At 36.3% G+C, this 24,868-nt stretch overlaps 3 protein-coding genes across 3 annotated transcripts; 1 reads left to right on the top strand and 2 right to left on the bottom strand.

Annotated features, from left to right (window-relative positions):
• OCT59_012820 (uncharacterized protein) lies at positions 1-1,380 on the bottom strand (the record flags this gene model as incomplete). Its single annotated transcript, XM_066140389.1, has 6 exons — positions 1-36; positions 313-351; positions 459-567; positions 645-885; positions 959-1,059; positions 1,145-1,380. The coding sequence occupies 6 exons, from the start codon at positions 1,378-1,380 to the stop codon at positions 1-3; spliced, it is 762 nt and encodes a 253-aa protein (XP_066001274.1).
• Positions 1,381-12,375: 10,995 nt separating this feature from the next.
• OCT59_012821 (uncharacterized protein) lies at positions 12,376-13,186 on the top strand (the record flags this gene model as incomplete). The annotated part of the gene is made up of 2 exons (XM_066140390.1): positions 12,376-13,005; positions 13,178-13,186. The coding sequence occupies 2 exons, from the start codon at positions 12,376-12,378 to the stop codon at positions 13,184-13,186; spliced, it is 639 nt and encodes a 212-aa protein (XP_066001275.1).
• Positions 13,187-21,212: 8,026 nt separating this feature from the next.
• Positions 21,213-21,566, bottom strand: OCT59_012822 (uncharacterized protein; the record flags this gene model as incomplete). The annotated part of the gene is made up of 1 exon (XM_066140391.1): positions 21,213-21,566. One exon carries the CDS (start codon positions 21,564-21,566, stop codon positions 21,213-21,215), a length of 354 nt encoding a protein of 117 aa, XP_066001276.1.
• Positions 21,567-24,868: the final 3,302 nt, after the last annotated feature.

A 24,868-nucleotide genomic window follows, 5' to 3' on the forward strand; every position in this document is an offset into this window, starting at 1 on the left:
TTATAACAGATTTTCTTCGTTATAAAGCGAGTAGGACTGTATTCAGAAAAAAAAAATTATTTAAATAAATCATAATAATTTTAAGTATTGGTTGGCCTTTATTTACTCATAATTCAAGATATTGAGAATATTTGTAAATAGCGAGAGAAATTTTCTCGACCAAGTTTTTCTTAACAATGGCTCATTTATTTATATTTCAAAGTAAAAATAAATTACAAATTCGTAAAATTCAAAAATATAAACACTCGGTTACAATTCATAAAAAAAATAACATAAAAAAAAGGAAAAGAAGAAAATTTATATTCGACATGCCTGCAAAGTAATATTTAACGTCCAGAAATCATTTGTACTCTAAGTCTTTCAGCGACATTAACAATTTCATCATTTTCTGAAGATCTTTCAGGCGCTTCTGAAGATGAAAAGGATGGTAGAACATATGCTCGAAAATCGTTGGGTACCATTCCATCATATGGATCGATAGAGCTCAAGTTATCATGATGATGTTGACAAGTTCTTTCATGACGATGATTTCCTTCATTTCTAATCAAATTATAATCTGCCAAGCAGCTAATGAGAGGAAAAAAAAGGTTAAACTATAAACTTGTTTAATTAAATAACAATTACGTTAAAATTAATAAACGCACAGCCAGCAAAACTCATAGCCACAGAAACAGGTCATATGTTCACATCCATCATTTTTTTCAATAGGCATTTTACATTTTGGACAATTTTTTGTATGTCTATCATAATAAGCTTGATTCGCTGCAGTATCTCTTAAAAGTTGTTCAGCGAATTTAGAACAACTCGAATCTTCATGCCAAGGTACATCATGAGTGAAGCAAGATTTTGCCCCACACGCTTTACAAGTGACAATTGGAGCGTCATCTGTTGAAAAAAAATTATCATTAAATAATTATCAGATGGAGGTTAAATAAAAAAAAAAAGTAATATAAATTACCTCCACCATTATGGATTTGACCCCATCCGCAGTTTGTTCTTTTACACCAACGAAAATCTTTCATCTGACGGAGGGTATGACGTAAAAGCGCGACATCATAGCTGTTTTATATCCAAAAAAACAAAACTTTTGATATATTCTCTTTAGAGTAAAGAAGCAAAAGAAAAAAATTTTTTTTTGTTTTACCGCTGAAAGAGTTCGTTATTTACGATTCTTTTAATATCGTGATAATCCAAAATTTCGTCACATTGTAAACATTTAATATTTTGTAAAATACCTTTTTCAATTTGAGATTCGATATGCTTCTCAAAACAACTAGTGCAAGCAAGTACACTATGAGTACATTTTGAAGTAATTGGAGAAGGGAATTTTGGTGAATCGCTATAACAAATATTACAATGTTTCGATTTCAACTTTCTCATTTTCTTTAAAGAATAATATTTAAAATGAAAAGGTGTAAATTATTATTTAAAAAATTTGTTCCATAAATAAATAATTTTTTTATTAGTATAATTATTTTTTTTATATTGTGATCGTTAAGTGTTATTTAACTACGATGATTTAATATTTACGTATTAATATTTGGCAAATGAATTATAAACCATTAAAAATTTCCCATAATTTTATTAAAATTTACTCATTTTTACGTCAATTGAAGATAGTAATAAAATGATGGACGATCACCCAAAATTTTGCTTATAATCTATAATTAGCTTAAATTCATTTTGATTGTAACACCATTGTTTGATATATTTATACATTCTAAAATAAACTTAGATCTGATAATACCTAATTTATTACCTAGTTTAATATTTAGGAATAATGGTTGCGAAACATTTTGATTTCATTTAAAAGATTCATTTTGTTCCAAAATGAAAAATTGTTGTTATTACAATCACTTGACTGATCAATCTCATCAATATGATATACAACATTAAGATGTACATTTAAATTTATAAGTTATTCTCAGCGTAGCATCTTTCATTGCATCCGATATAAAATGATCAACTTGCTTACGTCATTTCATTTAGGATTTTTGGATCATTATTTCTTCTATAACATTTTAATTTGACCTCTTCAGTTAATGGGTGTATAGTACATTAATTTATATGTATTTCGTCATAATCAATTTTTTAAAAAATTTATTTTATTTTATTTTATTTAAAGGTGAAATAATAATTTTTTTAATTATCAACAATTATTTAGTTATTAATGTTATTAATAAAAGAAATCTCTCAAAAATCCCAACAAAAAAAAAATTTCAACCTGCTTTGGTAATTACGATCTAATATTACTTACTAGAATTTAGTATTATTATGTAAGCATTTTGTCCCGAAATATCTATTTTTTCATGACTTAATCCAAAATTCTCGATAATAATAATCATTGGCTCAGCGATCACCGGTGGTGAAGCAAGAGTAGAACATAGTGAAAATAATGGTACGATCAAGTTCTCATATTCAAGCCATTAATACTTATATTCTTACAGAAAAAAAAGTAAGACCAAAAAAAAAAAATTACAAGATAACAAGAAGCAGATAGTTTATTAATTGTTATTATTTATCATTGTTAGCGCTATATTTGGTTAGGAATTGGATGTTGAAATAACTGTGTTACTAGCAGTCTTTGTGATTTTATAAAAATTTCCTATTGGTAAATAATTACCCTTTGAATTGTCTGCACCAGTTCTGCACCCCTGATTTTTTTACTCAATCATCGAAAAGGGACCCTATGACCCTATCATATTTTAAACTTTTTTTTTGAATAAAAACTAGAAAAATGATCATTTATCGGAGTTTTTCCAGAATTTTTTTTATTAGGGTTTGTTTTTGAATTCACCAACCACCTTTGAGATTTTACCATCTCAATCAGCTTAAACTATTAGGACATAAAAGTCAACGTTCGTTTTCGGTATTTAAGTTACTGAATCAAATATTATATTACACGTTTCGTCGTTTCATCGTTTCGAGTAGCAAAATACTCGAAGAAACTCAGACACGTGATCATTTTCTAAGAAATTTTTTTATAGGGGAAAAATTTCCTTCAACTTACGTAAGTTCCTATAAAGTTATTTCCAGATTATTTTATATCAAAATTATGAAACTGAAATTATCATGGTATAAATGTTCAAATTGACGTTTGAACCATTGCCGAATAAAGTGTATAAAGAAGGACACATTGAAATAGGACTTTGTGCATTTGACTCACGTCCAATAATTTTTTTACAATAAAATTGCAGTACATCTGAAAGGGTTATAGAAAAAGATGAAAACACTGTAAACATTAAATTGTAGTTTCCTAGTTACCTGGGGTTTCCTACTTTGTGCGATATTTATTCAATTCTTGTCGAGACTTTTTTTTCAATTAGCTCCTCTATCGAACAGCAATGAAAATATAATGTTGAATATTATAAAAATAAAACCGGATCTTCAATAAACCGGATTTGGGCCTAAACCGGACTTTTTTGCTGAAACCAAATCACGTATATTAAAATACAGTAGTTTCGATATACCGGAGTTTATTAGTAAAACCTCGATATTCGCTATAACGGATCAATTTTCTAACCAGCAATGATTCGATTAACAGAACACGGGTTCATTAACCAATAAATTTTGAGTAACGTGATGCGGTAAATCTTAATTTTGGCCAGAATTATAAAAATCTTAATTCTGGCTGAAGTTATATATCACTTATATATTCAATTAAAAATATTTTATATTCATTTTCCTGAACCCTTACATTCACTTGATCTATAAATTAATGCTTACTTGTAAGTTATAACAAGCTATCAATCAAAATATTGAAATTGCACTTCCTAATTGTTCAAAAAGCACCTTTCAGACATTCCTGTATCGCTTGTTATTATTAATATCTGCAGCAAGTAGCAGTTAGACGGCCATTTAAATTGTGTACATGGTAGAATCTCCTGATAATAAAAACTTTCGTTTGAAAGTGCATTATGGTATATTTTTAATCATGACAATAACTAAAAAATGTTGACTGGAACTTTGAGATCAATTATTGTACAGATTATTACATTACTGCTCAACCATCTAATGCTACAGATTTTCTTAAATTGAAGGTGTTGTGTTGAACATAAATCATTAAAATGACGATAGCTGTAAAAACTAAATCCTTTTCTTCCTTTTCACCTTCATCTTGATGCAGTCTGGACTGCGGTCCTATAAAAAAAATTGAAAATTAATAATTCCGGCCGGAGTTAATCGTATTATTATTCATAATGTCACGTGATGCCGAATAAAAGTTTATATATACATTACATTTTTTTACAAATTATATTATAGTGAACGTAATTATGCAATATATAAATTCGCAATATAAAAAATATACATACAGTATATACAAAATTTTCAGTCTTAGAAAAAAGTAACGCACCAAAAAATTTTTTTTTTGGTTCAATCTTTATTTCTTTGTTAGTTATTTACAAGTATGTTTATGAATGAAATAAAATTTATAATAACAAATTTTCTGATTTTAACACTCCTTAATGTAAATACTTTTCTATTAAATGAAAACGAACCACAAAACAGAATATCAAATTTTAGATGATAAAAAAATTGCTATGAAATGATGTTATATTCAAAATATTGAAATTTTAATAAATACGTTAAGTAAACAAAGTGAATAAATAATTTGAACTTATTTATATATATAATATCTTACAAATGAGTTAACTTATTCATATGTGATTAATTTTTTTTCTTTCATAAAATATTAAATTATTTTGTTTAAATAAATAAAAACCTTAATTCGAATAATCCTTTGGATCCAAGAAAGCATATTTTAAATTGACTTCCAATTCTTTAAATCTTATGCTTTTACAAATGCAATTATTTTGATTACAATTAATATTAATGTATTTAATTTTAATTTTGTCAGTTTTTTGTTTCAGGAAAATTGGATAACATTTGTTTTCTCCCGTAGAATAAATACTAATAAATTTTGGTGTCAATTTTAAAGAATTAAACTTAATAAAATTAAATAATTTTCTTATTTTACTAGTATTCTGAAAGGTTGGGATTCCATAATTATCACAATTATAATAATTTGAAATAACAAATATATGAAAAGTAAAATCACATAAATTGACATAATGATTTATTTTCGAACAGTAAGAAAATATATATGATCCGATTCTCTTGTTTATATTATCATTAAAAAAGTAATGTCCAATTATAAGAGAATTATTTGAATCATCCAAATTATTTAATATAGGAATTCCAAAATAAAGAGCTGAAGATTCATATTCTAAATCTAATGGCTTAATTATAGCTTGATTATTTGATGAATTAAAATCATTTTTTAAGATTTTCAATTTAACGTTAAGATCTGAATGATTAAAATCAAAATTTATGTCATAACCAATGATCATCCACCTAATCATCAATTTACATTTACGCTTTCTAATTTTTTTTTGAATACAATGAATTATAAGTCTTGGATCTTCATGTCCAACTTGGGGAAATATGTTTTTTTTCCTCCCCATTTCGTGCGATGTTTAACATGGGGAATAAAAAAATAAATTCTCCCCATTTCGTGCGATGATTAACATGGGGAATAAAAAAATAAATTCTCCCCAATTCGAATAACAACTAAGTTGGGGAATAAAAAAATAAATTCTCCCCCATTAAGTTGGGGAATAAAAAAATAATTTCTCCCCAGCTGAATTGGGGAAAAAAAAATTTCTGCGCCCTGATATAACAAATGGAAATCATAAAGTATTATCTTACAGATAATACATAAGCAATTCTTTAGAATAATATGGGCGCAGAAATTTTTTTTTCCCCAATTCAGCTGGGGAGAAATTATTTTTTTATTCCCCAACTTAATGGGGGAGAATTTATTTTTTTATTCCCCATGTTAATCATCGCACGAAATGGGGAGAATTTATTTTTTTATTCCCCATGTTAAACATCGCACGAAATGGGGAGGAAAAAAAACATATTTCCCCAAGTTGGAGAAGCAGATAACAATAAGTGACGTGCTCAGACGACCCGTTTTCCCATGTAGACAGTGCCCTCTGGGCACATGCAGCACAGCTGTCTACAGTATTCTCCCGCAGTCGCTCACGTTATTCTTCTGCAGTCGCACACGTTGTTCCTCCCGCTGTCCACTTATTATGCTAACATATTATATGAAAGTCCCCTCTGAGGGGAGTTTCATTTTGGTGGGACACTTCTATTCTACTGTGTTACCTTTGCTCACATTATTTCTCCCGCAGTCGTCTATGTTATTCTTCCTGTTGTCCACTAAAAAATTTCAACGACCCGAAGTCACCCAAAGTCACGTGATTTCAGTGACCACAGGTCGCCCAAATTTCTTGGCAAAATGGGGAGTTTCATTTTGGTGGGACGCCACTTAATCTGTACTGCAACCGTCTACGTTATTCCCTCCCTGTTGTCCACTCCTAATCATTTCCGCAGTAACTCCCGCAGTAGCTCTCGCAGTCGCTCACGTCATTCCTCCCGTTATCCACTAATAATCTATTCCGCAGCTGTCTACGTTTTCCTCCGCAGAATGTCTATCTACGTCCTGTATACGTCATGGTCACATGATACTCTATACATTTGTTCAGAGTGTCACATGAATGCTGTTGTCCACTAATCATCTGTTCTGCAATTACGCCTACGTTATTCCTCTGCAGTCGTTCATATTATTGTTCACTAATAATCAATTCTGCAGTAGATACATCATTCCTCCTATATTCTGCAATGCAGTCACTCATATTATTCTTCTGCAGGAGCTCACGTTATATGAATGTCCCCTCTGAGGGGAGTTTCATTTTGGCATATGCCCGGTCAAAATTACAGAACGGACTGGGCTATGCCTACGAAGTGAACTGTAAAATTTCAACGACCAGAAGTCGCTTAAAGTCACGTGATTTTCCTGATCTGAGGTCAGCGAAATTTTTATTACCGTTGTCCACTAATAATCTATTCTGCAGCCGTCTACGTTATTCCTCCGCAGGAGCTAATTATAGGAGTGCCTACGCTATCACTCCCTACGGGAGATCATTCTACTGTGTGTTACCTTCGCTCACGTTATTCCCTCCGCTGTGGACAACGGTAACGATTGTTATAGTACATATTAATTGATAATGCCGTTACATGATTCGGATTTTCACATCCCTTGAAGAGGCGGTAACGATGACCACGTATCTTCTCTGTAGTCACATACAGCATAATGTCAGTGACAGTTATCCGATAATGTTTTTCACACAAATTGTATTTTTTGTAACGATGTATCATGAACTAAGAGGTACGTACTTAGCTTTTCAAAGAATAAATAACCAGTGCACTCATCGTTACCGGTAATATATTGATCGTTACCAACTAATTCACTCTATTGTGGAAGTATATGTAACGATTGAATACTCTCCGCTATTGACCATTATAGTTACATAAAAATTACTTCATTGTTCTTATTTGTACTCCGCAATTGGCAATTATCGTTACATAAAGAACTACTTATTGGTAATTATCGGTAATTAGTTCTCTACTTCGCACTTGGTAATTATTGGGCAGAGCCCAGTTCCACTGGTATTATTGGTAACTATTGATAATTCTCATTACACAAAAAATTCCTGAGGGCGCTGAAGGGACTTTATCGTTACAAAAAATTAGTGAATTACTTGTCTATGCAGATTTGAGCATTAGTGGACAACATGGATAATTTTTTGTACATATGTTACGTAATACTAATAAATATTCGAGTGTATATGTACTACGTTAGCTTGATGACAGGTATATGCAGACAAGTAAATGTGGACGGGTGCCCTCCAGGCATTCTGCTTTGCAATGCGTTCCTAATGTAACTGCAGCTACATTTTTTGGGCGGAGCCTAAGCTATGCCTGTAATTACTTTTCAGGTCAACCAATATATACACTCTTGTAGAAAATATAGTCATCGTTACAAAAATATGAATAGCTAGTCACGTGACTTTGGCGACTTCGGGTCGTTGAAATTTTTACAGTTCACTTCGTGGGCATAGCCCAGTCCGTTCTGTAATTTTGTGTTTCATATAATATGTAAGCATATGAAGGCGATTTGTTATTTTTGATCGTAAAACGCCTATTTTATAACTACTTCCGTAGTCAGTTTCCTCATATTCTTCTCCGCCACTGTCTATGTTATTCCTCCTGTCGTCCATGTTTTTCCCCTGTTGTCGATAACACTCATATACATATACTGTTTTTGTTACAATACAGTATATAAATAACTTTGGTAACGTTTTCCGCATATATTTAGTTCAATGAAGCGTATATTGGTTGGTAACCATGATTATAGTTACCATTTTTGTATAGGCAATGCCACTGCGAAGCAATGTGTTTCTAATGTAACGATGTTCATGTATGTTTAGTTCAACGGGATAACAAATATTTATATATTGTGGATATGTATATGACCATATGCCTGCGACCGTTCCACTGGGCGAAGTCTACGCTCATGTGGATGGAATATACTCTAATCGTTACTAACTAATTTGTATTGATGGTAACGGAATTTATGTACTTATCATTACCATGAGCACACCCTTTGGGTGGACCTACTCTTGCCGCTCAGTTCCTAGGTCTACTAATTTCCTACTCCGCCCACAGACATCGATTATGTACTTCATCGTTACAAGAAATTTCACTTTGTGGGCAAAGCCCAGTCTCGTGTCTCGTGAAGATTACTTCGCATACAACAACAATTATATACGTTATGTGGACATCGTTAACAACAATAGGCAACTGTTATCTACAGCCGGATTGGCTAATAATTACTTCCTAATGTCACCTTCGCCCACGTCATTCCTGGACATCGTTACCACATTCAATTAATGAAACATGGGCTGACATCGTTACTGCAGGATTGAGTGTTAGTGGGCAACAGGAATAACCTAGTCTACTGCATTAGGAACACATTGCTTCGCAATGCTATGAGTGTGGGCTTCGCCCATTCCACTGGTAACCATGTTCGCATTACAATGTCCAGTATTTTCCATAGTGTATCTCAGTTGAATATAACTATTACGTATTTTGTAATGATGTCAACCCATGTTTCAGTAAGTAATTCTGGTAACGATGAGTGCACATCGACTGAATTGCCTGGAGGAGTTCCACTGTTCCTAATGTAATATCTACTGTTACCAGTAATATAATAATCGTTACCAACTAATACACTCTATTGTAGAAGTATATGTAACTATTACTTCGCAATGTGTAGTGTCACGTGAATGCCGTTATTCCCCCGTTGTCCACTTATTATGCTAACATAATATATGAAGTCTCCTCTGAGGGGAGTTTCATTTTGCTCTTCGAGCAGTCTTTGACTGACCTGTGTTGCCTACGTTATCTCTCCCGAAGGGAGATGCTTTCCACGTCTATGTTATTCTTCTGCAGTCGCTCAAAGTCACGTGATTTCCGAGATGGCCCGTCTCAGAAATTAGAGAACGGTATGATTTGTAAAAATTTCAACGACCAGTAGTCGCTCAAAGTCACGTGAAAATAAACAATGTGATACTTTGCTTCATGTGATACTATTTATGTGACACTATTCATGTAACACTATTCATGTGACACTATTCATGTGACACACTGAACAAATGTACAGAGTATCATGTGCCCCCTTTGGTGGTCTCGACTGACCATGACGTAGCATTTACTCATGTGAATAACGGTAAGTGACTGCGGCAGAATAACGTGGGCGTGATTGCGGGACAGATTATTAGTGGACAACATCATTCATGTGACATCGATACCTGAGGGTCCTATATTATGTGCTTCTGATAGTATCCCGCCTGCGCCCACATTCACCCATGTTATTCCACTCATACTCTAAATTAGTGGTGACATGTGGGAGATAACATGGGCAATGGGTCGACTACGGGATTGATTATTAGTGGACTACGGAATCCCACTGGGATATGCCGCAGCCTTCTACATTATTCTCCTCTTCGGAAGAGGCAATCAATGTAATAATATACAAAATATCTGCTATAGATGTTGGAACAGGGCAATGCGCAGTAACGAGGCTCCGAGTGTCTCATGAATAAATTCTACTCACGTTGCTAGTTTTCACATGACTATATTGTGCATCACTACAGTGTAATGATGTCACGTAATTTTCTACAGTACGGTGGTGATCAGTCAGAGACTGCTCAAAGAGCAAAATTATTTGGAATGACGAATGACCATATTAGACAATTTTTTATGCATTTTTTACGTATTTCGCCTCTTCCATTTTCTGACTGTCTTGCCCTAGATTCCATCTAGAACTGGAATGACTAGGGCTTCGTCCTAGAAAGAATGTACACGTTCATTGGTTATAGATTTTTTACTATACACAAACAGTATCAATTACGTAGGTGAATAATAGACAAATGTATGCAGAAAAATCTCTATGATTTTTCGAGGAACGAGGAAAATTATAGAGGAGGAGGTTCTAGGAACCTAGGTTCATAGGCTCAAAGGTCTTAGGAAATGCCTGGAGGGCATTACTTCGTAATGTGTTCCTAATGGCTCTGCCCAAAAAATTATGTTCACCACTGTATGTGTCTGTTGGACACAACTTTCGCATTTTTTGTAACAATATCAACTCATGCTTCTGTAAGTGAATGTGGTCACCTGCGAGAGACTGCAGTGGGTAACCATTAACCCAGATAATAGAACTACGGGAGATGATTTATGTTTGGGTTATGCATTGGATTTATACTTTCTCCTGTTACACTGTAGCGAAAATTGGGATAACACTTCTGCTAAATTCATTAATCGTTACAAAACATATATTCTGCATCGTAACTTGACACATACTGTAATGAACAAATTAAGTATGAATATCATTACAAAAAAATGACAGGGAATAACATTAGGAACACATTGCTTTGCAATGCCATGAGCGCACCCTGCGGGTGGTTCTACTAGTTGAGCGATAAGACGCTCATGCAGAAGGAATAACATAAACGACTGCGTCTTAGAATATGAGTGGACAACGGGAGGAATAACATTAGGAACAGTGGAACTCCTCCAGGCATTTCCTACAGGCTGAATCTCAATACTGGCAAAGTTTTCAGCGACAGGGAGTTATTAAAGCCAGTCGAAGACTGCTCACAGAGCACATGATTTCCCTGTATAATTTTTCGCTTTGCTCCTCCATTATTTTCCTCGTTCCTCGAAAAATCACTTCCTTTGGAAGGTCCATTACATGGACTGGAGATTAATTGGTATACAATTGGTCTATTAATCCTCTACAGTAAGAAATTTGCGTACGAAGTAATGTGTTCCAGAGGACGTTCTAGGAACCTAGGTTCATAGGCTCGAAGAGCAAAACCATACAGATTTATTTGGTTAACATAAATTGTGTTACAATATTCTACGTTATTGTCTGGTAAAGGATGGAAGCAATTCTCTAAGAACGTAGTTCTTGTTCTTACCAGTTCTATGACGTCTTGCCGCTCAACCACGCTCTGTGTTCATTTTTTACTATTTACTTACCTTATCAATTACGTAAAAGACTAATAAAAGAAATGTGTACAAAAAATCTTCATATTTTTCGAGGAACGAGGGAAATTATGAAGGATGGAATCTAGGGAAATTACAGAACGGTATGATCTGTAAAAATTTCAACGACCCGAAGTCGCCAAAGTCACGTGATTTTCGACGAACATTGATCGCCCAAATTTCTTGGCAAAATTTTTACAGTTCAGTCTCCCTGCAGCGCAGCTGTCTACAATATTCTCCCGCAGTCGCTCACGTTATTTTCTCATAGTCACGCACGTTGTTCCTCTCGCTGTCCACTTATTATGCTAACATACGGTGATAATTTATTTGGAATGGCGAATGTGTGAAAATGGCCAGGAATAATTACTAGTATCCCTTAGGTATCGACAGCATTGATCATTAGTGGACAATGGACCCTATGGGCCACTTTACAAATCGTTGACTATTGAACTTTTCTGCTGTTAATTGACACACTACTCTCAAAACTCACATTTGATGGAATCGTTGAAAGAGTTAAATTCCAGACTCTTAATCGAGATTACCGACCTTAGGAATGAGTATGCTAAGATCAAAGCTGAGAATACGAAGTTAAAACATGTCATAGAAGAAAAAGCTGAGCTCAGATCCAGATTCGAAGAACTGGAGAGAAGAAATAAAGTTGATACCGATAACCTTATCGCAGAGAATGCTGCTCTCAAAATCAGAGTTGCGAAATTAGAATAGCAGCCTGAGCGTCTTGTTCTAGAAACCTATGTTTCTACTTCGTACCCTCTGGGTAGAACTTCCTCTAAAGGTCTTAGTAAATGTGTTCCTAATGCTGCTCAACCACGCTCATTACATAAGGAGGTTATAGGAACCCAAGTTCCTAGGTCCACTCAAACCCAAGAGTTCATTCCAACACATTCCGAAGAGAAAATGCCTCAAGAGCTCAACATGGTCATTCAACCATGCAATAGATCGCACAAGAAAAAAGGGATGGATGAACTCAAACACGAATTATTCAAACCCTTTTCAGAACCAGAGTCATCTTCGATAAACCATAATAATGTGACTGAAGTTTCCGAGACGGCCTGTCCCGGAAAAGTTACCTATGACAGCATTGATGAAGCCTCACAGCATTTAGCCCAATTATGTGATAAAGCTATCGATGCTGAAGAAAGAGCGAATCGAGCTAATCAGGAAGAAATTTTATGTTGGTGCCTTTACTGGAAGGATTTCAGAGTTCAGCTTGACGAGATTATCAGTAAAGATAAGTTTGGTGAAAAGAAGGCAAGGAGCTTACTATATGATTCCATTACAAAACAACTTAACTTGCTTCGCAAACAAAGATCCCAAGAATTAGGATTGCAACTCCGATACATATCACGGGATAGCTTGCGTAAGAAGACTCAGAGAGCTGAAAAAATCTATAGATTGTTCGGAAAAGTGGGTATGGATAAAATCAAGTATATTAAATCATATAGTGCAAATTCTATTTCCGAGCTTACTAATGAACAAATTCAAGAGGTTATAGATTATGGAATAACTTTAGAAAAGTTACCTCTGGTAACAAATGATCATGCGACCGAAATTTCTGAGACGGCCCGTCCCGGAAAATCCTTGTCTGAAAATATGACCTCAGAAAACTTCGATGGTGTTCAGAACAACGTATATTCGAAAAACGGGGTGAATATCTCAGCCACACCAAATGACCTGTTTCTCATCAAAAACGAATCAGAAAAGATAGATCACGTGACCGAAATTTCTGAGACAGCCCGTCCCGGAAAACCCTTGCCAGAAAATATTGCCTCAAAAATCTTCGATAGTGTTCAGAACAATACATCTCCGAAAAATGAGGTAAATGTCTCAGCCACGCCAAATGACCTGCTTCTCATCAAAAATGAATCGGACATAGACGCAGATGATAGTCGGTGTTCAGACCCTCATACCTTGAGGGATATTCCAGCGTTCACGAGCATACCCGTGACAATGAGAGAATCTAACCGATGGAAGGGTGACACACTCAGTAGTGATAGTAGTTCGGATAGTTCCTCAGAAACTGAAACAGAAAGTTGTACAGATTCTGAATCTGAATACAACGACTATGACGCAGCAGAATTTTACATAAAATCATTTATGTAGGTTCGTAATTACACTAGGTAAAACGCATATGTGGCAAATTAGTATTTTACTAGAGTGTGTACCACGCTACTAGACAACCTGGGATAATTTTTTTGTACATATGTTACGTAATACTAATAAATATTCGAGTGTGTACTATGTTAGCGTCTACGTTATTCCTCCTGTCGTCCGCTCATATTGTGCGAAGAGTCCCGTGACTTTGACTAGTCCGTAGGACCTTCAAAGAAGTGAAATCGATTACTAGTGGACAACATGGGAGAAAACGTGGACAATATGAGTAGATGCTGCGTAGAATATTAGCGGTCGACTGCGGAGTAGATAATTGGTGGACATTAAAACAGAGAATATAAGTCTGTTCATCGCTGCTGTCTGCATAGAAATGTAGTTTCTAGGGTTATTATTCAGTCGAAGAGCACAGTCTCCACTCAGGACAGGTATGTGTACGGGTACCCTCCAGGCAATGCCCACATGGGACCCACAGGTATCGATGTCACGTTTTCCCCCTTTTGTCGATAACACTCATATACATATACTGTTTTTCTTACAATACGGCAGTCGATCCAATAATTGCCAATTGTAAAATAGAGAACTAATTACCGATAATTACCAATAAGTAGATTTTTGTGTAATGATAATTGCCAATTGCGGAGGGGCAGGCACGTGATGTTTTTGGGTTACTACGGATATGAACCTAGGTTCCTAGGGCCTCCTATGTAAAGAGCATGGTTGAGCGACAAGATGGTCATGCGGAAGAATAGCACTTCTTCAAAGTTGTGAAATGGATCGATATTTTTCTCAACTTTAACTTGTGAAGCGTAAAACAGATTTCTTCACAATTCGAATATGCACTTCATTGGACCATGATATTAACAAAAAGTAACATCGCTATCATCAATAAACTACATAAAAGATTATGTCGAAGAAAAATAAACGTGGTTGGTCAGCAAGACGACCAGAACAAGGCCCACGGTCATGGCATTGCGAAGTAATGTGTTCCTAATGTTATTCCTCCCGTAGTCCACTAATAATCCATTCCGCAACTGTCTACGTTATATACTGCTTGTTATCTATACCAATTACACATGCCTGCTGAATTCTTTACTAGTTATCCACGGTATGATAGTTACAATTTCCATTGATGATTGTTACACAACACTGGTAAGAGGATAACAATCTTTACTAACAAAAAGTAACATCGTTACCAGCAATAAACTACATAGAAGATAACATAGGTATTATGGGATACAAGATATTAGCCCTAGGAACCCAGGTTCCTGGAACCTCCTATGTAATGAGCGTGGTTGAGCAGCAAGATGGTCAAACTACAGAGAAGAATGAGTAGACAGCGGCAAAGAACAGTTATTCCTCTGTTGGTAACGGTGGTATTTTTCTACAGTATATGTCGGTTGAACATACGTATATTTTTGTAACGATGAAGTAAAATAGCCTCAGCGAAATTTTTTCAGTTCAGTCCGTTACTAATAATCATTTCCGCAGCTAGTCTACGTCATTCCTCCGCAGAATGCCCGGAGGGCACTATCTACGTATCCTATCTACGTCATGGTCACATGATACTCTGCGCATTTGTTCAGAGTGTCACATGAATAAATTCTACCATTGTAGAAAAAATATAGACATGGCTATTCGTGCATATAATAATGAAAGAGATGATTCCCAAGTAGACAGGGCCCTCCGGGCATTCTGCGGCACAGTCATTCACATTATTTTTTCGCAGTCATCCACGTTATTTGTTCACGTATTTTTCTATTGGTTAACCCAGCAATCTAACGATTGTTATAAGGCCTGGTTGATAGCAATAATACATAATCTTGGTTGCTATTTCTAATGTAGTCGATTCCCTATATTCCATTACTGAGTAGCTTTCTTCCCTTAGCTTTGTTCAACTAACATATGCTGTAGAAAATACGTGAACATCGTTACATTGTAATATTATTAATATGGCATAGCCTAGTAGGATACCGTAGTCCACTAATAATCAATCGCAGCTGTCCAGTATCTCCCCTGTGAAATAAATGGTCATACAATTCAGTCGGAGATAGCCCAAGGGCACATATTCGAATTGTGAAAAGAATATTGATCCACTTTACAAGTTAAAGGTGTGGGTGTGAAAAAAATGGTCATACAATTCACAACTTCGGATAAGCAGACAACAATACGTGGCGGGCTCAGACTTCACACGACCACATGGGCACGTCTACGTTATTCTTCTGCAGTCGCTCAAAGTCACGTGATTTCCCTGTATAATTTTTCGCTTTGCTCAAAATCATACAGATTTACTTAGTTAACATAAATTGTGTTACAATGTTCTACGTTATTGTCTGGTAAACGATGGAAACAATCCTCTAAGAACGTAGTTCTTAGTCTTACCAGTTCTAGATGGAATCTAGGGAAATTACAGAACGGTATGATCTGTAAAAATTTCAACGACCAGATGTTGCCAAAGTCATGTGATTTTTCTGTATAATTTTTTTGTACATTGTTTCGTAATACAGGAGCTCACGCTACCCCCCTGTTGTCCACTTATGCTTTAGCACCTGGTCAATATAGAGTGACGAGTAGACAACAGCGAAGAATCATCTGCTACATGGACATCGTTATCTAAGATTTATACATTCACTGTTAATGAGCATCGTTACAAAATTCATACGTACACCATTGTAGAAAAATACATCCCCATCCTTCTGTTAATACTCTCCTGCGGAGAGACTCATTTTTGACAGGGCCCCTGACGAAATTACAGAACGGACTGAACTGTAAAAATTTGGTAACGATGAGGTTCCGCTGTTGCCTACGTTATCCTACGGAATTAGTATTCATTATACAAACATCACGTGACTTGGACGACACCTGGTCGTAATTTTTACAGTTCAGTCTATTTCCGCTTGTCCATTGCTGTCCCTTGCAGGTGACCACATTCACCCACAGAGACATGGTCGATATCGTTACAAAAAAACGCAATAGTTTTGTTCAACAGATACATACTGTAGAAAATTAGTCGGAGACTGCTCAAAGAGCAGCGAACATCGTTATACTGGATGCTGTTATCGGAGTATTGCAGGACTCACAAATTTGGAGGGGAGGATAACAATATGTAACGTACTAGTATTAACCAGTGTCACCATCTATCACGTTATTCTCCCTTGTCATCCACTAATAATCATTTCCGCAGTCACTAATGTCATCACTGCCTATCATTATCACTAGTATCATGTGATTCTGAAGGATGATCACGGCTCCAAGAAGGAAGTGTAATGAAAACGCAGGCAAGTTGGGAGATGGCTGTCATGTCACGAAAAAGATTGCGTGGACTATGGCACCACCTATTAGGCATTGCCCAGTTCTGAAGGGACCACCAAATGTGCAAAGTAAATTTTCTTCTCTGTGTTGACCACTATCACTATACGATATTATACTCTATTGCAGAAACCAAGTAAACATCATTACAAAAATATGTAATAGCTAGTCACAGGACTTTGAGCTGAGCGTCTTGCCCACCCCATAAACCCAAATGTTTTACTTCTTTGAAGGTCCTACGGAGTAATTCGAGAGGTTATAGGAGATCCGCTCCTATGGGTACTACGTAGTTTCCATCCTTTACGCTTTTAGCGCCCTTCAGGTAATTTCATGGATTAGAAACACAAAATACTTATTGGTAATTATCAGTATCTGCTTCGCAATTTGTAATTATTAGTATTATCGTTATACAAATATATGCTTCATTGTTGCAAGAAACTCTACTTCATCGTTACAAGAAATTTCAGTCAAGTGTCACGTGATTTATTTTTTTTCCCAATCTAATCTGTCTACGTTCTTCTCCCACAGTCGCTCACGTTATTCTTCTGCAGTCGCTCAAAGTTACGTGATTTCTGAGACAGCCCATCCCGGAAATTACAGAACGGTATGATCTGTAAAAATTTCAACGACCAGAAGTCATCAAAGTCACGTGATTTCTCTGACCTGTGTTGCCTACGCTGAAGGGAGATCATTCCACTGTGTGTTACCTTCACCCACGTTATTCCCCTGTTGTCCACATTCTTCTCCCGCAGTCGTCTACATTATTCTTCCTGTTGTCCACTAAAAAAACACGTGAGCTTGACCATTTGTCACGCCGATTACTTTTGCCAAAAATAAATACAAAGGTTCAGGACTTTGCCCATAATACATAACGAATTTTCTATACTAAGACTGACCTACACTATTTCTGTATCAGAAACGTTATTCCCTTTATGGTAATTGTCGGTTTCTACTTCGCAATTGGTAATTATTGGGCGGAGCCCAGTTCCGCTGGTATTATCATTACACAAAAATATGCTTCATCATTACAAGAAATTCTACTTTGTCGTTACAAGAAACTCTACTCCATCGTTACAAGAAATTTCAGTCACGTGACGCTGATTTATTTTTTTTCAATCTGTCTACGTTCTTCTCCCACAGTCGCTCATGTTATTTCCCTGTTGTCCACTAGTAATCATTTCCACATGAGCTCTTGCCCTACTTTCTTGGTACTACGTAGAAATGTAACGGTATTCATTTTGTTTATTACAGTATGCGTCATATTACGATGCAGTATCTTTTTTTGTAACGATTAATGAATTTAGTAGTGGTGTTATCATGATTTTCACTACAGTATGACACTGTTATTTATCTACAGTAACCCGGGTCAACTTATACGTACACCATTGTAGAAAATACATGAACAACGTTGCCTGTTCGGTAATAATAGTACACAGGACATATTCGTTATACGCAGTATATTTTGTTACATGCATATATTTGTTGGAAATGATGTAGCTATGTTAGGAAAAACTCTTAGAAATGATATCATATACTGCATTGTACCCTCCCTTCGGGAGATGGCTGACATGATATGGGGAAGATAGCATGAACATCATGACATGGCATTGGAGCTCACGTTATTCTCCTAAGACACATGATTTCTGACCCATGTTGCCTACACTATCCCTCCCTACGGGAGATCATTTACCTTCGCTCACATTATTCCCCTGTTGTCCACTAACAATGACCACATATATTTTTCTACAACGGATATCTACTGTAGAGGCACAGTAGCAATAGTTACTTAATTGATTCGCAATACCCTTGTAGTACTTCGTAGTACTCATTTGTTCGTTATTGCAAAATTTTGTAATGATAATCACTTCGTGGGCATAGCCCAGAATTTCCATTGATGATTGTTACACAATACTGGTAAGATAACAATCGCTACCAACAAAAGAAACATCGTTACCAGCAATAAACTACATAGAAGATAACATAGGCATTATAGGATTACAACTTTTTGTGTAATGATAATTATCAATAGCGGAGAGTACACAATCGTTACATATACTTCTACATTAGAGTGTATTAGTTGTCTACTTCGCAATTATTAGTATTATTGGTAATATCGGTAAAAATTGGTAACGAACAATTATCTACGTAATTGATAATGTTTGTGCCCCTTTGGGCAGTACCCATAGACATCAACTGCAGTTATTGACGGTGGATATTAATAGGTAGAAGTGAACATGGAGAAGAACATAGTCTTTGATAATTATCATTTCACAAAAAATATACTTTATCGTTATTATTAGTACTCTGCAATAGGCAATTATTGATAATTATCATTACATAAAACAGATATTCCCCATGTTGCTCACGTGAGCGTGATGATGTAGCTGCGTTAGTATGAACTGACCGTGGGTTTCGTTTCACCCAGCCAAGGGCTCTTGCCACTCAGTCTACTGTGGAATGGACTACGTTTCTAAAGAAAAATGGACACATTGACTGATAAGTCAAAAACAGTATAATTTTTTTGTTGTTCATCATTCACAGTAAATGGCATTCTTATGTGAATAGGAAGTTCTACCCAGAGGGTACTACGTAGAGGGCATTGCAAATCAATATGTAACTATTGTCACTGTATCTCTGCAGTAGATATCCTCATTGTACGTCATCTTCTACAAGTCGCCTACTAACAATTACATACATTGGTGTAGGTGTATATATTAGTTGATAATGCTGTTATATTAGGAACAATGGAACCCCTCCAGGTATTCCCGAATGGTCTACGTTATTCCTCCTGTTGTCCACTAATAATCATTTACGTAGCTATCTACGTTATTCCCCTGTGAAGACACCATTCCAAATTTGAACGCTCAGACAACCCCGTTGTTCACTATCACTATACGGATATTATATTCTATTGCAGAAACCAGTAAAACTACCCATAGGGTACGCTCTTTACATAGGAGTCCTAGGAACCTAGGTTCACTTCCGAAGGAAGGTCTAAAGACTAGTTCTGGTCGTTGAAATTTTACGAAGTAGGCATTGCCTAGTGAAACTGAGCTACGAAGTAAAGAAAGTGTGTACTTCATCGTTACCAAATTTTTACAGTTCAGTCCGTTCTGTAATTTCGTTAGGGCCCCAGCCAAAAATGAGTCTCGCAGGAGACTCGTTGACATGAGGATGAGTGCATATATAAGCATCTTGTTATTTTTGGGCTGCGGAATGGATTATAAGTGGACAACGAGGGATAACGTAGACAGCTGCGGTATTACCTAGTGAGATACTGTTGTCCACTAATTTTATTCACAGGATTTTAGCCGAGGAAAAAAGACACATACATTATTTCAAGTTGTCCGCTCAGACAGGTATAAGTGGACCTCCGGGTATTGCAAAGCAATGTGTCATTAGTGGACGTAGTAGTCTCCTGAAGCACCTACTATCCATTTGTGAGGCATAGAACTAAACAGGTGGTAGGTAGGCTCCCTCATATCGGTACTACGTTTTCGTCCCACCGTGGATTGTACGTTATTACTATTCCGCAGTATTCCTTGGGGTGGTTGTAGTAGTCTGGGCTTTTGTATATACCGGCCTCCTCTGCCAACTCCAACAAAAACTGGAAGGTCCTCATGAATACTAGTGGATGCCCTGTCTCTTCTATGCCAAGGTGGGCTAGTTCGTGCAGTGCGACGAACGTTAGCGTGTTCAAGTTATGTATTTCTTCGACCTTAGATGGAGGGGAAGCATGTCTTAGGCATAGTGCTATCTCTGCCCCCTTGTCCAAGGTGTAGCTTGTGTCCCTGTCCGGGTTTAACGGGGAATTCTCTACTAGGTTTCTCCAATCGTATCTCTCTACTATCCGTTGTATCACTTTTTTGCGTGTTTCACCTCGGGATGAGAACTCGGGTGCTTTGCTATACTTCCCCTGGAGGTCTATTAGGAGTATTTTGATCCGGTGATTTAGCAAGGCTAATGTGTTGGCCGCCTCTTTAGGGTTTGAATGGGTGAGATGGACACGATACCATTGATTATCTATGTCTGATTTGACATACCGGGCATTTTTTATCACATACTCTTGTCGGTACGAAAATATGATCCATAACAGAAGCATGCACACTAGGGCTAACAAAAATAAAACAGAGACGAATGCTACGTCTTGCATAACTATACTATACAGAGAGAAATTGTAACTAGCACCAGAATGCGAATGCGTGAAGAGTGTCCTTAGCACCTGCGGTTTTATCATTCAAGATTTGTTTTAATCTTTAGCGAAGAGAGTAGCCAGCTAGTTATTAGGCATATTATTAATGTTCAGACTGAACAAGTTAGTGATTAACATTATTTGAAGAAATAAGATCACTCATTGTAAAAAAATATTCATAAAGGACGCAACACATATGAATAAATGAGCTCGTGTACAGCTGGTCACATTCCCCTTGCATATATAGACAAGTTGGCCATTTTGCTTCCTTTTGTAGCAAAACTGAAGGGTAAAACTCGTTAACATCATATTGTTTTGCATTACCTTCATACGGCTCTGCCCATATTATCGAACCAATAGACGCTTTTGAGATCCAATGTTCTTCTTCTTGGGACAACCTTTTGCTAATAACCAACCCTTTAGTAACATCATGAAATAAATGTAAAGAAGTGGCTGCATAAGTACCTATTTTTCGCATATCGATAAGACCATGACTTTTTTGCGAAATTGCGATTGATTCATTAGTGTACCTTTTATGTGCCTCTTTTAACGTTTCATTCTTGTCCACATGAATGAAAAACCAATCACGAGACAAATCTGAGAACTCATTTTTTGAGCCTATCCAATGAGTAAAACCATCAAAAAACTCAACTTCAATACTCTTAGAGTTCTCTCTATAACAAAGAAAGCCTCTATTTGCGGAATACCACCTAGTAGGAAAAGGAGCGTTATCATACTCGCTGGAGGAGTCACTATCCTCGTACTCCTCATTCTTCGGGAATTACCTATATGAACAAATAAATGAGAATATGGCATAAAGGACTATACTGCAATAAGTTATTCTTCAAATTATTACTAGTACATTCCTTCACTTTGTGGGCAAGACAATTACATTTACCAGTTTTTTTCACAGTGAAACAAAGGACGAATTTAATTGGGAGTAGCCTGCAGGTGGTTTTACGATTGCCGCTCAACCCTCTGCCAGAACACTCATAGTCTGTCCTGCATTTGTGCCCATGTTATTCCTCCTGTCGTCTACTAATAATCTTTTCCGCAGTAGTTGCTGATTCACTATTTTTTAACGATGAAGTATATTTTTTGTAACGATCAATGAATTTAGTATTGGTGTTATCACATTTTCGCTACATTGTAACAGGAGAAAGTATAAACCCAATGCATAACCCAAACATAAATCATCTCCCATAGTTCTATTATCTGGGTTAATAGTTACCCACTGCGGTCTCTATATGGTGACCAGGAGACTGCATCGAAGTAAACTTAGCTAGCCTTTTCCTCTGCAATTAATAATTATCGGTAATTGGTTGTCTACTTTGTAATTGGTATTATTGGTAATATCGTTACATGAAAAATTAGATTTCGCTGACCTCAGGTCAGGAAAATCAGTCGGAGACTGTTCGAAGAGCACATGATATTTTGCACAGTAAAACCTCATCTATACTTTTCCGCAGTAATACTCATTGTTCACTAAATATACTATGCGCAGTAATACGTCACTGGCATCCGCAATCGTCAACTCATGTTTCAGTAAGTGAATGTGGGATGTTACCCTAGTTTCTGCAATAGAGAATAATATTCATATGGTTGATATGAAACTGAGCACGCTCACCTTGTAGGCATAGCCTAGTAGGAAACTGTTGTCCACTAAAAATTTCAACGACCAGAAGTCGCCCAAAGTCACGTGATTTCCTGTATAATTTTTTTCGCTTTGCTCCTCCATTATTTTCACTCCATTATTTTCATGGAATGGGCTATTTCTTCGAAAGGCTACGCCAAGCCCCTCTTCCTCGTTCCTCAAAAAATCACTTCCCTTGGAAGGGGCTTTAGCCCGGCACAGCCGTCCATTACATGGACTGGAGATTTTTTTTGCCTACATTTGTCTATTTAATCATCTACGTAATTGAATGACCGTCTTGCTGCTCAACCACGCTGTTAACAGAGGAGGTTCTACTTCGTACCTTTCAGGTAGGAACCTAGGTTCCTAGGGCAAGACGCTCAGGCTATTTCTTCAAAAGGCTACGCCAAGCCCCTCGTTCCTCAAAAAATCAGTGTAACTGAGCGGAGCTCACTTCCCTTGGAAGGGGCTTTAGCCCGGCACAGCCGTCCCATTACATGGACTGGAGATTAATTGGTATACAATTGGTCTATTAATCCTCTACGGTAAAAGATTTGCGAATCCGGATAGTACGAAGTAATGTGTTCCAGAGGAGGTTCTAGGAACCTACGTTCATAGGCTTAAAGAGCAAAAATCATACAGATTTATTTAGTTAACATAAATTGTGTTACAATGTTCTGCGTTATTGTCTTGTAAAATGATGGAAATATTAGTAGATAACAGGATACGAATATTTGTTATACCAATAATATAGTGTATGCCGTGTATGCTTCTGAATGACAACAGGGAATAACAGCGTGAACAACAGATACGCAGGTATTTTTGTAACGATGTAGTGTGCTCCTGTTGTCCACTAAAAAAATTTCGACGACTAGAAGTCGTCTAAGTCACGTGATTTCTAAGATGACCTCCCAGAAATTTTCTCACATGACCACGGTAACAAGAGAGAATATACGTTCATCGTGTCTTCTCTGAGGGGGGTATCATTTTGGTAACCATGTGAAATCGATTACTAGTGGACAGGAATTTCATTTTGGTTTTCACATGTTAAAGGTGTATTACCTTCGCTCACGTTATTCCTCCCTTCGGGATTAGGACCATTGCGAAGCATGGTTACCAACCAATATACTCTTCATTGAACTAAACATATGCGAACATCATTACCTGAAGCCCAAAGTTATTTATGTACTGTATTGTAACAAAAAACAGTTTATACGTTTATTGTGTTGACATCGTTACCCCCAAAGGGAACTTCCTCTGCAAAGGTTTTAGGAAATGTGATACTAAGGTCATTCCAGTTCTACGTAGTACCCATAGGAGCGGATCTCCTATAACCTCTCGAATTAGTCCGTAGGACCTTCGAAGAAGTAAAACATTGGTTTTATGGGTAGATGGAATCCCTTCGGGATTCGCTTCACGAATCTACTTCGTACCCGTAGGGTAGGGCAAGACTGTCAGTTCATAGTTTCGCAGTCACCAAAAAAACAGTCAGAGAGCCCTTGGCTGGCAAAACCCACTGCTCAAAGAGCACGTGACTTCGACGACTTTGTGGTAACGATGGCCGCATAACGTTATAATTTTGTTGTATCTCCACGAGGCACGTGACGAAATTTCTTGTAACGATGAAGTAGAGTTTCTTGTAACGACAAAGTAGAATTTCTTGTAATGGTGAAGCATATTTTTTGTGTAATGATAATTATCAATAGTTACCTATAATACTAATAATTACCGATAATTAGCAATAAGAATTTTTTATGTAACGATAATTACCAATCGCAGGTACTAATAATAACGATAAAACATATTTCTTGTGTAATGATAATTATCAATTGTGGAGAGTACTCAATCGTTACATATACTTCTACAATAGAGTGTCATCAGGAAATTAAGTGCACATGAAACAGTGCATTGTTTTATGTCAGCACAGATCAGCGTAAAATCACATGATTCTGTGAAGGCAACACAGAACAGTGCGTTAAATCAGCCTGTAACATTGCACAAAAAATTGCTACGAACAGTGCGATATTTTATTATTATTTTTATTTACTGCTTTACATAATAATATTATATTATTACATTATATCATAACAACTCAAATTATCTAAATAATAATATTATGCCAGTTTTACCACATTTTCCAAATTTTA

Source organism: Rhizophagus irregularis, chromosome 20 (assembly GCF_026210795.1).
Source record: "Rhizophagus irregularis chromosome 20, complete sequence".
Classification (NCBI taxonomy): domain Eukaryota; kingdom Fungi; phylum Glomeromycota; class Glomeromycetes; order Glomerales; family Glomeraceae; genus Rhizophagus; species Rhizophagus irregularis.